Source organism: Camelus dromedarius, chromosome 8 (assembly GCF_036321535.1).
Source record: "Camelus dromedarius isolate mCamDro1 chromosome 8, mCamDro1.pat, whole genome shotgun sequence".
NCBI lineage: Eukaryota > Metazoa > Chordata > Mammalia > Artiodactyla > Camelidae > Camelus > Camelus dromedarius.
In genome coordinates this window covers 75,092,810-75,109,800 of record NC_087443.1, presented here as the reverse complement: position 1 = coordinate 75,109,800, position 16,991 = coordinate 75,092,810, and the positions used below count along the sequence as shown (strand labels likewise).

At 36.1% G+C, this 16,991-nt stretch overlaps 1 protein-coding gene across 11 annotated transcripts in view; it reads right to left on the bottom strand.

The window, feature by feature from the left end:
• PLEKHA1 (pleckstrin homology domain containing A1) overlaps window positions 1-16,991 on the bottom strand; it is a 46,125-nt gene that overhangs the window by 14,905 nt on the left and 14,229 nt on the right. For 10 of the 11 annotated variants that reach the window (XM_031461915.2, XM_031461913.2, XM_031461914.2 and 7 more), the window contains 4 exons: window positions 14,416-14,472; window positions 12,098-12,143; window positions 5,840-5,937; window positions 1,058-1,183 (listed from right to left, as the gene is read on the bottom strand). In XM_031461915.2, coding sequence (XP_031317775.1) covers window positions 1,058-1,183; window positions 5,840-5,937; window positions 12,098-12,143; window positions 14,416-14,472 — 327 coding nt within the window. The remainder of the gene's footprint in view (window positions 1-1,057; window positions 1,184-5,839; window positions 5,938-12,097; window positions 12,144-14,415; window positions 14,473-16,991) is intronic. The other variant, XM_064488514.1, reaches the window with a different exon arrangement.

Below are 16,991 nucleotides of genomic sequence, written 5' to 3'. Positions count from 1 at the left end.
ATTAAAAGCTTGGAATTTTCAGCCCCACTCCCTATTCTCCAGAAAGGGGAGAGGGCCTGGAAATGGAATTAAAGATCAATCACACCTACATGATGAAGACTCCATAAAAATCCCCAAAGTACAGGATTCAGAGCTTCTTGGTTGGTGAATTCGTGGAGGTGCTGGGAGAGTGGTGCGCCCAGAGAAAGCATGGAAGCTCCACCCCCTTCCCACATACCTTGCCCTACACATTTCTTCCATCTGGGTGTTCATCTGTATCCTTTATCATATCCTTTTATAATAAGCAGATATACAGTAACTAAACTGTTTTTCTGAGTTCTATGAGCTGCTTTAGCAAATTAACTGAACCCAAGGGGTCGTGGGGGTTTCACAGGAGCCTCCAATTTACAGCCCATCAGTCGGAAGCACCTGGACTTGCAACTGGCAATGGAAGGAGGTGGAGGGGCAGTCTTGTGGGACTGAGTCCTTAATCTGTGGGATCCAGGCAGACAGTGTCAGAACTGAGTTAAACTGTAGGACACCCAGCTGGTGTCACATAATTGCTTTTGTAGGAAAATCCCACTCACTTTATGGTAGAAGTGTTGTGAGTGTAACAGCAGTGAGAGAATAAAGGAGGAACACAGGAGGAAAGGTGGGTTTTTCCTACTTACACTGTTTGCAGAAGAAAAAGGAAAAAGAACTCTGTCTAACAACAGAGGGTTTGTAATTTGTGGTAAATTCATGGCAAAACTATTACACAGTCATTTAAAATGGTGTGAAATAATGTTTGAGATGCAAGTGAAAAACTGTTTATAAAGTATTCTCATTGCTGGGGCAAAAGTACACAGAAGAAAAGCTCAGAGAAAACATGAAAAGCGTTACATGTTGCTTATTTATGCTTTCCAAAATTTTTACAATAAAAGCATACTTTTGAAATAAGAAACAAATACAAAAGTTTTTTGTATTAATTAACTATTGTATTAATTCAGTAAAGATGTACTGTTTAAGTTGTGATAACAAGACAAAAATCAACACACAGCAGTGAAACCATCACACCCTGGAAGAATTAACTTGTCACCTGAGTTGGGGTAATGATGGGCACGCCACCAACAATGTCAGTTCTGTAAGACACTTGCTTCTTCCCACATTCACCTTGGCGACTTGCGTTATCAGAATGAGGCTGTGAGTCTGACTGCTTTGGTACCTAAAATAATACGTCAACAAGCATTATATGAGACCCTTCTTCCTCACAATATTTCCAACTAATAATTTATATATAATTGGCACATACAAAAATTATTTCTAGTATGTGTATGTACCCCCGTAAGTTTCATACTAACCTTTCTTTTACAGTATTACTGTACTACAGCCATCATTTGGGTGCTTGCTTGGGCAGGTGCAATTTCCCGTGTTTTCCCGTTTAATCCTCTTATTAACCCTATGTGTAGGGGCGGCATCGCCACTGTAGCCTCAGAAAACAGGCTCAGAGGCATTAAGGAACACAGTTTTAGACCCTGGCTATGCTAAGCCCTAGTTAAGTTTGTGCAACTCTCTTCCTCACTCACCATTACCCCACATCCCCAGTTTATCAGAGCACTTGACGCTGTATTATAGCTCAGTGCTGTTACCTTTCCCTTTCCTCCATTTCTGCTCATGATTTTGCAACATCCGTGAGGACAAGGGATCCTGTCCCTTTAGACCCCTTTAGACGCTTCCCCTCAAGGTTTTCTCCCCAGGTCTTAGGCCAACCCTCCATGCTGTCATCCATATTTACACCACAATACCAGTCAGGGGCAGAAACAAGAGAGAGAGAGAAAAAAACGGGAAAGAGAAGAGAAATGAATGCTAGAGAGGAATGCCTCCTGAATTCTTCTAAGAGTTTTTTCTAAGAGGTTGCACATTTTGAAGTGCTTTTTAAAGACAATTATGATAATGGGCAGAATTTTATTTGACAAGATTCACAGAAACATGTAAGAGTAAAAGGGCTACTACAAAAGACTGCACCTAGAAACAATTTGCTAAGGAAGCCCCCAGTGTTTTCTAATGAACAGCGCCATGTATTTCAATTATTTTGATAGAGAAAAAGTGGCCAAGTTATCCCATTAAGAGCAGAAAATAGCATTAAAATAATTTGAAAACAGAGAGAAAATTATCTAATACAGCTGAAATGTGCTGCTAAAGTTGACCCATATGGAAAGTGCCTATTCCCTCTTTCAAGAAGTTGAGAATTTAGTCATATATGAGAATTTCCTTAAAAAAAAAAAAGCTTTAATACATCCTAAAAATATACTGAAATTTATATTTGTTTTTCCATTTTTCTTCCAGAAATGACAGTATATTAAAAATCTCTGCCTATACTGTTAAACCCACTGCTTCTCATTTGTCCTTATAATAAAACAAAATGCTAAATATAGCATAATTCTAACCTTATAGTTTGATAATTTACTTAGAATTACATTTTACAATAAAAAATTATCTACATTGTAATCATCTTATTCCCTAAGAACCAGAAGAATACAAGCAAAATACCCTGGAATATAGTAACTCCCTTAAAAATTCTGAATGAAAATTTAGTCTAAATTCGGTCATTAAAAAAAACATATTTTTCAGGACCAAGAAAACCAATCAGGCAACTGTTTAGCTCACTAGGATAACGTCAAAGACATTGAACACGCTTGGTTTCATCGCCTGTCACCTCTTGCCCCCTCCCTAGCTTCCCTATCCTCTTTTATTATAACTGTCGTGTTTTTTTTTTTTCCAGTGAGAGATCTGAATGTATTTTTAGCAGGCATTTGCACATGATCCTAACTGCAGGAAATTCCAACAGTAGAAAAAGAAAAGGTAAAAATGTCTAGAGAAGAAATGAACAAAATGGAGGGCTTGAAGACTGAAAGCTAAAAAAGATCAAACACAAACCCCTGGGTATTATGGTCTCTCTGAGGGCTACCCATGACCTGCAGGTTGAAAAACACATTATAAGGCTTTAAACTTTGGGGCACAAATACCAGCGCATATACCATTTTGTTAGGTTGAAAGTCCTCTAGCTTATTCTACTCGCTCCCACTTGCCAATTAAAATAAAAAAGTGTGGAATTTTGGCCACAATTTCAAAACTCTAATTTTTAGATTAAACTTTAATAGATTTTTAAATTAAAATCTATAGTGGGAAAAGACACTATTTTTAAAAGTAGGTTTCTCCTTAGGAATATACCATATACATCTTGGGTAATCTTTAATAATCAATAGGGGACCAGATCCCACCATATTTATAGTTATTAATATAAATGAATAATTAGTTGAAAGCTCACTTTAAAATTTCATTTTATGAACTCTAGTCATCAATACTCCCTTCAGGGTTGGTTCCTCTACTGTTGCTTTTTTTTTTAATAAGGGGAAATTTTTTTAATGGCAGCCACCAACACACATTCACATACACTTCATGAAAGTAAGTAAGGAAAACCATGGACTGTGGTGTTGGATGATGGTCTATTAAGATGGCAAGGTACAATAATTAATAGGTAGTTAAATAATCACCATTTCCTTACGCACTACCCTCTAATCACCTCTGTTATGAAACCATATACTTCCAAAACCTAATTTTAGATTTTCAAAAATTTTAAGTTTATACATAACATTGTATTCTGCAGACAACAAAATCACATAGTTCACCAAAATGTCATTTGGAGTGATTCCCTAGAAAGATGAACTGCACACATATTAAAATGTAAACTTCAAATTTTCAAAGAAATCTACATGTAACTCACCAGCAATTTCCATAGGCAAGTATGACAAATTAAGGATTCCACACCCTAATACACTTAAATGAGTAAATCCCATACGAAATTAAAACTAGTTAAGATTTTTTAAAGAATACAATTAAATAAAACATACCCTATTAAAGCATGGGAAACCCTTTCATTTCTATCCTATGAGTGAATGTGTATCTATATAAAGCTGATTTTTCAGTAAGTGCTATCTATTCTATATTCACTTCAACATAGTAATAATCACTTTGTTAACAAGCTAAGGATTTCTATATCTTATACGTATTTATGTTTTCTAAATGTGAACTATAAAAACATGAATACCAATAGATTTATCTTAAACACTTGAAAATTTCAACATGTAAAAGTTGTAAGACCACAAAAGCTACTTAAAAGTCTGCATACTTTGAAACATCACCCAATCCCTGATCAGTTTCTCTTGTATTTGAATAAGTTTAAAGTGTCATCTGTATAAGATGGTTTCATATCTTTAATTCAAGAGCCCCCAAAATGATAAAAAGCCAGAGACCATTCACTACTTTTTCTCTTAAGAAACCAGTGCTGCTTATTATTACAAATTATTATAAAAATGAATTAAGTAAAGTTACTACATACTTTCTAAAGAAATTTTCCAAATAGAGAATATTTATTGAGTTAAAAACAATCAGTTAAAACTCTTTAAGAATTCATACTTCTGAATAAGTTCAAAAAATTCCTTTCCTGAAACTGCACAAACCTAAAATAACTTCTGCTTCATGTACAGATCAGATGCAGTGCGTGGGTGTTTTCTGTCATGTGGTAACAAGCTGTTCTGGTGCAAGATAAAAAAATCGACTTAACTCTGAGAACAGCTTTAGTTATATTAACTCTTTATTGTGTTATGATATAAATATGGAATCATTCATTTTAAATGGAAACAAACATATGCTGTCTTTCAGGGCATATGTTTTGAAAGAATAAGTCGTTTATGGTCAGTAAATAATCTCATTTTAGCAAAACACACTTCAATTTACACAAATCTTACACAGGATCTCCTTCCTGACCTTTTCTGGGCGGGCCTACTCTGTTTCTCTACCAGTGTTGAGAAGAAAGGGAAGGAGAGGCTTCATCAGGGCATGGGATCTGTCTACTCGCTTATGGTCAGCAGGAGTAAACTCTCCCAGAGAAGTCTGTTTTCTGCTTTAGGGTCAAAGAGTAAGGATGGAGGCTCTTCTATTCAGGAAGCAGTGAGGTACTGTGCCTCAGAGTTAGGATCCAGAGTCAAGCCGACTGGGTGTGGCTCACAGCTCCACAATTACCACCTACGAAACCTGTAAAAGTTACTCAACAATTCTAAGCCTTCCTTTTCCAGATAATTTAGGTAAAACCTTCAGTGCAAGGCCTGGCACACTGTAAATAATCAGGGCGTATTAAAATTCGTCAGAAGACCAAGAAGAGAAGCCCGGGCTGGAAGGGGAAGCTGCAGCACAGAAAAGGAGTGCGGGCACAGCAGGCCTGGGAACTGGAGGGCAAACAGCTGCAGCAAGGAGTTTCGAGCCTGAGACAAAGGCCCAAGGACCACGTAGGCAGGACTCTGGCTGCCACAGCTCTTCAGATCAGTCCCTATCAGTCCCTTCTGAGCCCTGCCCAGCCTCGTCCTGCTCCTAGCTTCAACTCCCACCACATCTAACACCAGTCCCAGCCCCAGCTCAGAGGACAGACGGAGGCCTCCTCCTATTCCCTGGGTGGGTGGCTTCAGGCCTCTTAATCTACTCTTAGGGTCGGGTAGGGGAGAGGACACAACCTCGAGGCAGAACTCTACAAGCATTTTCCCCTAGAAACACCACTGTAAAGTGGTTAAAATCTGCAGTAACATGTATCCTTATTAAGTACACAAGGGGTTAAAAAGGCATCTATCTATGGGCTGATTTTAAGGGCCAATAGTTACCGTGTACAAGAAAATATATTCCCATTATAAACATCGGTTTTTTAAACAAACTTTGAGTAAGTCTGGGACAAACTGTTGGTAAGCTGAAGACATTCAGTAGGTATATTTTCAAAATGTAAAAATCACTTTCAGACATTAAAATTTTTTTCACAAAAAATACAAATACTTACTGTAATTTTTATAGCTTTGTTCAACACATTTACCCATTCTACTAGGTCCTGCTGATCATTGGCTTGTAGGAAATATTTCCTCATCCCTGCATTCATAACTGTTGAGAGAAAAAAATAAACTACAACACATGAAATTTTGCACTTATTATCTCTAAGTTTATGTCTGCAGCAGCTGAAAAATCTTGCTGGTTTCAGTACAGTGACTCTTCAGCCTGACAAAATGTCAAACCACACATAAAACTGCTTTTATCACCCAGTAACATAGGTAAAACTCTTACATTTAATGGCCACAGTTTTCATTAAATGTGGAAATACAACAATATATTTAGCCAATCCTCTAATGAAGAAAATTTAGGCTATTTCTAAATTTTGAAATTGTATAAAATATCCCAGTGAAACAGCACGTAAATATACTTCTCCATACTTGGGCTAGCATTTCTATAGGATAAATTTCTTAACATAGGCTTGTTGGGTCAAAGAAAATTCACATTTAAAATTTTTTATAGTATAGGGAACTATGTTCAATATCTTGTAATAACCTTTAATGAAAAAAAAATATGAAAACGAATATATGTATGTATATGCATGACTGGGACATTGTGCTATACACCAGAAACTGACACATTGTAATTGACTGTACTTCAATATAAAATAAATAAATAAATATATAAAATTTTTATAGATATTAGCAAACTGTCTTCACCAAAGGCTGTTCACATTCCTACCAACAGTACATGCAAAGGCCTGTTTTGTGTAATATTCCTCACCCCTAATATCGTTTTCAGCCCCAAGGCTCTGTAGCAATGGGGCTGCAAGTCTGCAAACAATATTTTCTAGGCTTCCTTGGCAGCTTGGGCCATGTTCTGCCAATGGGAGGTACTGCTGGGAGACTGGAAGGTGGGAGGAAGGTGAGGAGAAGGACTCTCCTGCAGATTCCTGCTTTTGCTGATCTCCCTCCAGCAGCAGCAACACACAACCAGCTACTGCTTCAGGCTCTTCTGCTACTCCTTACACCAGCCATGCAGTCCACTCACAAGTCCCCTCGGACGCCAGTCACTAGCTCCATGGTGGCCCCTCCTCAAAGTCCTAGGTTCTGGTAACACCATCCCTCTTCCCTTTCCTCTCTCCAGCTGAGAGGGTGATAGCTGCTTCATACAGTTTCTAATTTCTAGGTTATTCCAGCATTCCCTTTGTGCTCCTTCAGCCTTTCATCTGCTGGGAAACCAATTCCCTGTAACAAATCCCCTGGGTTAGAAATGCCCAGGGTGGTGTGCTTTCCTGACCCGATCCTGACGGATACAGCATGACACTCTGCCAACCTAACTGGTGAAAAACTATACATTGTTTAAATTTGAATTTCTTTGATTACAGAGACAAATTAGTTTTATATGTTTATTGGCCATCTGTGTTTTTTTTTTCCAGCTACCTGCATTTGTTTTATGAGTTCTGTTTATCTTCTGTACCCATATTTCTCCTGAGTTGTTCATTTATTTTTTTATTGATATGTAAGAGCTTTTATATTAATCCTTTCTGTTTTATTTCAAGCACTTTTCCCAGTTTGTCATTTGTCTTTTCACTCTGTTCATTGTATCTTTGATCAAACAGAAATATTCTATCAGTCTTTTTCTCTTCCTTTAATGACTCTAGATTTCAAGTTATATTTAGAAAGATGAAACTCAAGATTACAAAAAAACCACTTAATTTTCCAACCACATGTGTTTTCTCTATATTTATTATCTTAATACATTTGGAACTTTTTATGCAATTTAGTTTGTATAATACCCCTTTACTACCTACTTCTATAAAGCAAAGCATACCTACGTATACAGCTGTCAACAAATTACTACAGTCAACCTTTAAATTAAAGCTTATTAATTATATTTTAGATAAATTCATTTTTAAAAACAAATATTATTTGAGGAGCTAAGGCATCTGAATAGCTACAGTGCTGCAATTTTTTTTTAAATATACAAATAGCTTCCAGAAGCCTCCATCAAAATTTTAAATAATATACTAACACTCAGTTGAATGTGACTATAGGAATGGGGAAATGAAAATCAAAGAAAAAAAGGGTATTTCTCAAATGCACAAGATTTTGAAACTGACACAAAGACACTAAACCAGAGCTTCCTTGAATTGATACGAGTCTCATCTTGTGAAATGACATAAATCAATTAGTCTGGACCTAAAGAAATTTAACACACTATAAAGCCATTCTTTTATACCTTAGTAGAGACTGGAGAAATTGTAAAAGCCATGAATATAAATTAAGATAAATTAGTAACTCAGAAGGCTATTATATATGTCAATATACAGCTTTGTTTTTAATTTCTAGCAATCAGTAAAGCATCTTTTCATAATCTTTTTCCAGATTAGGCAGAAGCTGAGCTCTCCTCAAAATGGCTTTTTCTCTTCAATGTTGTTTCAAGCATCTGCCAAGAATATCTGAAGAGTTTAAAAATTTAAGCACTTGGTAATACATTACACCTGCTTAATACATACAGTTCTGAATAAATAATATTTATATAAGGATCTCTTTTAAGGTAAATAAAAGAGGCAAATATACCTCTAAAAAGACTCTTAGCACACTTTGTGGTCTGAATAAAAACTCAAGTGCTTTTAAGTTTTACTTCATGGTAGGAAGAGGTATAGTGATATGATGGGCGGGGGGCGGATCAGAGCCTGGAGTCAGCCAGACCTGACAAGCTCATGCACCTACTAGCAGTATCATCTTGTAAAATGCATTTAACCTCTGAGCCCCATTTTCCTCATCTATAAAATGGAATGCTATCCGTCCCTTCCTTTAGGGGTGGAGGTGATGTATGTGAAGAAACTGATGCAGTGCTTGAACAGAAGAGATATCCTTGTTAACCACCTTTAATCAACACCATCATCTGGAGATTTCCAAGTAAGGAAGCATTGTGGAAAATGGAAAGCAAATTACTACAAATTAATATTAGCAATGTTGGGGGTAGGGTGGACAGGGACAGGAAGAGAAAGAACTTTAAATAACAACAACAACAACAACAACAACAACAAAACTACATGAAACCTGTAAGTCTCTGTGCTTTTAAAGCAATGATTCCACTGTGTATGATAAATGTATAGCAGAGGCTTGAGTGCTCACTACCTTTTCACTTGAGTACTTCTTTATTTCATTTCAAATCTTTATCATCAAAGTGAATACATCAAATGGATAAAATGTGAAGCATAAACATTAGCTTGACTCCAAACAAAAATCATTTCACAACCTAGGATCAACTGCTTATGGTTCAAACATGATTATGGATCAAATGGTTATGAGTCATTTTATCGTATTTCTTTGCCAATTTTCTCCCGTTTTCTCTATTCCCTCTTCTTTCCCTATCCTTTCCTTCGCTATTAGATGGTGACTTTCTTAATGGAAGCTTTACTTTTATTTCCCTCCTATTATCTTTGTTCTATTTTTAGCTTTCTTTGACTTTTTCATCTGAGTTTTGCCTTGTCTCCTGTTCCCTTTCCTAGTTGATAGTCCTCTCTCATCAAATGTCATGTAATCCTGGGCTGTCCATTCATACTCAAAACAAGGTACTAAAACACTGATTGGAAACTCTCCTAAATACACACAGGGTTTCTGACTGGTGGACTTTACTGCATGGCAAGCTCCCCTGGTAGAAACATCCAGATGTCAGTGCCTACAGCTCTCTTCTCTGGGGGGTTCAGATTCTTGTCCCACACCCACCTGGCTGCCTGACGCTCTGGGGCTAGACAGAGGAAAGGGCTGCACCCAGCGTGCAGACTTTCATTTAATCCTCCTGTTTACCATTTCATGCCTCATCTCCCCCCTTCTCTGGGACTAGTGTCTCCAGGCACATAGCCTCACAGATTCTATTTCTGGAGATACTACACATGCCATTCCTTGCTGGGATGGGGGAAGGGTGGCTGCCTGCCTGGGCCAGATGGAGGCAGGAACCAGAGACGGTTTCTTATACAGACATTCTAATGAACCCCTGTTTTCAGTCCCTCCCCTCTGTTGCTTCCCTAGACAGGATTCAGCACCTAGTCTATTGGTGTGGGGGCAGGACACTGAAATGACTCTGCTAGGTCATTTACTCATCTTCCATCCACTCTTCATCTTTATACACTATAGATTACAGGTGTCTGCTAGCTTCAGCAAAGATGGTTTGAATGTTTCTTGTTCTCAAGGTTTGGAGGCAATATAAGAGGAAAGTGAGGAGGAGAAGTCTTTATGTTGCCATTTTGAATGGAATTTTAATTCCATTTTAGAGACCAGTGCCTCTCTCTGAAGGCGAACATTACAGAATCTTTACTCCCTCTGGTAGTGGAAGACTAACACTACTGGCAGACCAATAAAAAAACTAACCTTAATCTTTGATTTCAACTAAACACTCATTCTAAATACTCCAATAACTGAATGTCAAATCCCTTACTGTATATTACTAGCCCTTCAAACTGTACGAGATTTTACATTAGAGATGTGTCAAGAGTATGTACACAACACACTCTAAAACACAAGCTTCTGTCACTTGACTTGCCCTCAGTAGCCTTTCACTCACAAGGTTCTGAGATATTTTCCTATTTAGCAACCAAAAGTTATAAATTTGTAATGACTTTTTATTAGTTTTTTAGTGGTGATAAAGACATTACAGAGGATTCTCTGAACAGCTATATTACATCCTGCTCATATATTTTCTTACTGGACATATATGATTGCCATCAGATGCTATCCCTAACAGACTGCCTACAGAAGAAACCTACTCTTTTCAAGCAAAACAAAACAAAGAAACTTAACATCAATTCTCCTCCAAGAAGCATCTTTTCTACTTTAACGTAAAAGAGTCCCTTTTGGTGTCAGCTGGAAACTCCTAACTTTTGTCCCTTTCATCACTAATGTCCACTAACTTACTCTCTGAAAGTGTATCAATTCTCCCAGCTTCAATGATCACCCACTATTTTAACAGATTCTAACTTTCTCCATCCTTGATCTTTAAGCACCAACCAGTCCTCAACTACTGTCACCAGAATATTTCCATTTGGATGTTTCCTCCACTCCATTTCAAACTCCTTACCAAACATTTTATCCTGTCTAATCAGCTCTCTTTGATTCCTCATTTTTCTTGAGCAAACCTACCTGACACCTCTCTCTTCCCTCCGACTCCACATATCCAGTCACTGAGTCCTTATTCTTTACCTTCCAATATTCTTTATCCCTCCTATTTCCCCCAACGCCATCACCTTAATTCAGGCTCTTACATTAAGAACAGTAGTTTAAAAGTCACTTAACTAATTTATCTGCATCAAACTCTCCTATCCATACAAAAAAAAAAAAAAAAGTCAAAAACAAACAACAAAACCTTCCTTCACCTTATACCTACTTTCTAGATGCTAATTTACTGCCTCTTTTAAAAAAAAAATCGACTTGTCAACATATTACACCCTGACTCCTGCCTTCCTTCTTACTTTCTAGTCTCTCACCAATCCCTCCAGCTTTGCTGAGTGTTCAGTTCCCCACACACACCACGTTCGTCTCCATGCACGCCTCTATCCGTGTGGGCCTCCCATCTTTTCTCCCCAGGGATAAAGGAGGATCAGGTTAGACTCATTAAGTGTAGCTCCCCTGATGCCCAACATCCTTGATAAGAATTTGAAGCTCTTCCTTTGTGATTCTTTACTAGATTGTACACCCCTTTATCTACAACTGTGATAAATGCAATGATAATTACCTGGTTTGTATCTGCCCGTGAGGTAACCAGCCTGTGAGATTCTTAAGGGCAACAACTGCCTCTTATTATTCACATAGCCCCCATGCCAAGCATACTGCACATATACTAGTCATTCACTAAAAGTTAATCAAATACCCTCAACTACCCCTGCCCACAAACTGTAAATGTCTCATTACCCACATGCTGCAAACTAAGTCCTTTCCACTATTAAAGTATTTAATATCAAATAATGTCAGGTAGAAAGTTTAAAATTAATCTTGCTGGATGGGATCACTATAAATGCATAGATAATGACTACCCGTGGGCAGAGAGGGAAGAGACTGACTGGGACAGGACACAGGAAAGAGGATCCAGGGATGGAGGGGCAGTTTTATTTCTTCACCTAGATGGTAGTTTCAAGGGAATTTGCCTTAGAATAATTCATTAAACCAAAGGATTGTGTTGTGTGGTTTTCGGTGACTATTTTCTCTTACAATATGGTGTAATTATATTTGTCTAACTTAAAATAACTAACATATAAAATATGGCTACTCACCAAAACAGAACTCAGCCTTTGGCCTTAGCTTAGTTGCATCGCTAACCTAACAAGAAAGAGAGATGAATCACTCACTTCTTCATACGCTACTGTAACCAACCTTAAATACTATGTGAATTTCCACATGTACGATTTCCCAGTAATCTTACACATTTAGCACATGGATCTAAAATTAAACTTTAAAAGTAACTGGAAAAGAACTATAAATTAAATTTAGGACATGTGTTCCAATTGTAAGATGCTTAAAACAAATGATACTTGCATGTTCTCTCTGGACAAAATTTTTTTTTTCCAAAGGAAATGTGAAGAAATTGAAAATAAACCATTAAGTTTTATGGTACACATATAAATGTTTTTGGTTTAATATAATTTTCAAAATGCCCTCAATGAATAATACTCCACAGAAACTGAATTCGTCTCAAACTGCGTACTTCTAAAGTAGCTGTGAACTGTAAGAGGAAATGGTGGTGGGTAAGGGGGAGATGGCATATTTAATAGAGTCCAAAAGTAGGCATTAATTTGTAATGAGGAACTCAAAACGGCACTGGATCCCCACTTGTACATTCAAATCCCCCAGGATGATGGGCCCCCCCCCCTTACTAATGCAGCACATAGCTCCATTTAGAAGGTGAAGCAGCTAGCTGCACCTGGCTGCTGCCAGCCCTTTCAATAAAGTGACTCTCTTGTAAGCCCACTCATGACTAGTGCCATGCTGCTGCCCAGGGTCAGAAATGAGAATTCCTTCTGAAGGTACAAAACAGATGCTACAATTCTAGTCTAGGATTCCTGGCTGATCCCAATTACAAATTGAGAGTTCCAAGTCACAATGAAATTTGTTCCAGGAATAAATTCTGGGGAAAAAGTGGCATATCTAAAGTAGAATACAAGTTGTATAATTCAAACTTCAGTAAACTGTGAGACAGAGATAAAACTTAACAGAACTACACAGACAAGAACATATCTTTAAAAGGAAGCAGTGGAGGAGGGGAAGAGCTGGCCAGTCTGCTTGCTTTACTGAGTTAATTCCTTAATTTTTAAAAACACTTCTCATTTTTAAAAAGACTGGGCAACAAGCAATTGAAAAGATACAGACACATGGACAATTTCTACCTCAACTGCCTATTCTAATAAAATAGGCCTTTCACTATCACTTCATTAAGAATCAAAACTCCTTGGCAGCATATTTACATTATAGTTACATGTAAACATATACTGCAGGCAATCATGTGAGGGGAAGGAGATCTGAAATTTATTCTATAATGGAATTCCATGCTTCCTAATAATAATCTTTGTAGAATTGAAGCTGCAAGCTACCCTGAAGTATTACTAAGTGTCTTATATTTACAGGAACACTTGAAGTATATTTAAACAGTATTTGTTTTTTTGCAAATTTACATAATATGGCCTTAACATAAAATGGTTCTCTTTAAATATGTAATAATTCTAATTGTCCAAGGACAAAAATTTTTTTTTCAGTCAATGAGAGAATGAATAGCTCCATTGTGATAGTGATAACAAAGCTTTTTATTTATCAAAATATCTGTCATTTAAACAGAGGCACACTTGTAAATTGGTCTTCTGTTGAAGCTAACAAACCCCAATACATGCGTAATAGTATGCATATTACTCAGTCATACAGTGTGGCTCCTTTTCATATCTCATCTCAAGTCATCATCAAGCTTATTCTTACTTTGCGTAAAACACAAAAGACCCATAAAGCTAGTTCCTCAGCATCTCTGTCTCAGTTCCCAAAACACCAATAAAAGAAAGTAAGGGGGAAAAATACTTTATACCAAATCTAAATTTTTGAAGACAAAAGAAAAATAGTGTTGCAAAATTCTGGAAAAATAAACAAGCAAGAAAACAAATTAGTAGAGACAAAGTGAAATGAGGGAAAAATCATTCTTTCATCGTGAAGATGGTTCATAGTTTCCTCAAAGTAAAACAGAAACAAAAAGTCAAAAGGTAATGAGATAAAAAAAATTACAGTTTAAATAAATAAACACAGACTTAGAAAAATCTTCTCCAGACTTCCCAAAGACAGAACCTAATTGTTAAGGGATTTCTCCCCTTCTGATGTTCATATATCTGATAATAAAAGTTTGCAATTTGCTGCATCCTGTAAGTTAACTCCATATTCTTCCTAATTTTGTCAAAAAACTTCCTAAACATAATAATCAGGTACTGTGTTCAGCAAGATATGAATCAAACATCATCATTAAATGACAAAGAGAGGAAATCGGTCTTTTTCATTCACAATCTCATTCTATGGGATTTTAACTCATGCTTGAATGTAAGACAATATTAGAAAGACTTACCTTTGAAATGTAGGTAAGTTTAATGGCTCCAACACGTGATGATCCAGAAGGTAGGTTCTGTAAACAAATTATTAATATCTAATTATTATTCAACATTACTACTTTATTTCATATAATAATGTTCTACATACACCAAAAAAGTTAAGAAATTAGATCGTTTAATGTCACATTTTACATTTTTTACACAGAATTTTACAAATTAACTTTTCAGTTCAAGTATTTACTAGGTCTGAAATCAAGTTGACAACACGGATTAAAAAATGGAACTCTATGCTGTTCCACCACAATGCATTCTATAACTAAAAGGCTATTTTGTTATCACTGTAGCTAAACTTTTCGTTTTCATGAGCTTAACAAACCATCAACAAGATCTGGTTTTGTTCCAGAAAACAACGAGAAAAACTATTTAGAGACATAAAACAAACGGAGCTGTAAGAAATTTCAAGAGTATATGTAATACTTTGTTCTATTAAAATTTTTAATCAAAAATCTCTCTTTAAAAAGATTAGATTTTCTCTCATTTAAATTATGAGTATTTATTATGCCATTACTAATCTACATTGACACCATTTTTCAAAAAAATTGATACTTTTTAAACCATATGCAGGGAATGTATATATTGCCACTTTCATAAAAAATATTTTTATTCTTCCCTTAACAAATTTCGGATGTGGTTTGAATCACAAAAGAGCAAAGGGTAAAGAATTAAGAAGAGACTCATTCTGGCTGAGGCTATCAGGAAAGACTGCAGAGTAACGAACAGCATTTAAGCTGGACTCAAAGAAAAATTCCGAAACACAAAGAGCAGAAGAAGAGAGTATTCCAGGCAGAGAAAACACATGAGCTACAGCCAGCAGATGAGGACGCCAGAAGCTCTGTACTGAGATGGGAAAGCTGCTGTGCTGGGTTATCATACAGGCTCACATAGGGTTGAAGTGGGAAATGGTGGCTTAGGAACTTGAACTAAGAACCTAATCACAGAGGACCTAAATAAGAAACAAAGTAGCCAGGAATTTATACTGTAAAGAATGTGAATCCATTAAAGAAGGCTTGTGAGCAGTTTTGTGATCAAAATTGTGCTTTAATTACTATATCTTACAATATAATAAACTAAATGGATTATAAAGCGGGAAGATGGAGGTAGAAAAACCAGATAAATTAGTCTGGAAAAAAGTAATAAATATAAATGTAAAGACTGATAGAAGATTTCAAAAGTAAAAGTAAAACAATCCTGATTTTGGAAGTTTCCTCCATTGTAGATTAAGGATCAACTTTTTAACTTGCTTTATAATAATGTACATTAAAAAAAAATCTATGGGTGTATTTTCATGAATGATTAAGGTATCTTGCTCAAATCTCTATAAGCTTAGTGAAAATAGTTAATTACATGGAAGCCTAGACATTTAAAATACTTAAGATTCCCAAACATGAACTAATTATTGTTGATATGGACAGGTCTTTTCAAAACTATCACATCTATGTAAAGTAAACCGCTTTATGTTCTGCTTTAAACTATGTACAAGTTTCTATATATAAATCATCAATATGTATGCAAAATCAAATTATAGTTTTTTAATGTCTAATTTTAAATGGTTGTGTTCTTACACAAAATGTTCTATGCTTTTTTTTTTTTTTAATTTTGGACAAAGGAAATGAAATGTTAAAATACCTTCAACATCTCCCAACCACTACCAAAGTGACTTTTTTTCAAGCATTGCTACCCTTCCACTCAAAACAATTATTTTTAAGTCCTCCATAAGTCTATTATTTTAACCAGCTGAGTATAGCTCTAATCTCTTACGTGAGGAAGAGAAACAAGCAACTATGTCATGACTGCACGCCATAAGGGGTCCTAGATTAAACAGTGGCACAGTACAAGGAAATATAAGTAGCTGGGAGATAAAAGATACTCAAAATAACTAGAGTCTATGAACTGGTATGATTGCTGCCAAGTTCAACCACAAAAAAAGTGGGTTTCAAAATTTGTTACTTGACAGTGAGTAAGGAATAATAAACTAATATGACATTTAAGATAAAAAGGGAAATAAACCATTTGTTATAAGTTCCTTTATTCATTCTGCCAGAATAATTTTCCAAGTTTCTTCAAATTCACTTCCTAATAAAGAGACTTAATTATTTAATTCTCCACCATTACTCACACCATTAACACAACACAGAAAGTCCCAAATTGATCCCTCATAATATACTAGAATGGATTCTTAAACCAACGGTTAGTAATGAAGAAAGCAGTGATCAGACAAAGAATGGCTCCCAAGGACAAATGAGTCAAACTAATTTTCTTTTATTATCAGGGTTATTATGACCAGTTAAACAGTGCTGTTACAGCAGTAGGATCAATGGGTAAAAGATACAAGGAACTAGTTTTTGGCTCACGGAACAAATAATAATTAAAGCTGTCTCAAATATAATAAATACTTTTTAGTTATGTGTAGTTCAATCAACAGTTAAAGTGAAGATCAGGGGTACATGGGTTTCTTGCATTAAGGAGAGGCTGAATTAATACTAAGGTCCCCTGCAACTTGAATTCTATATAAATAAATATAAATGCATGAACA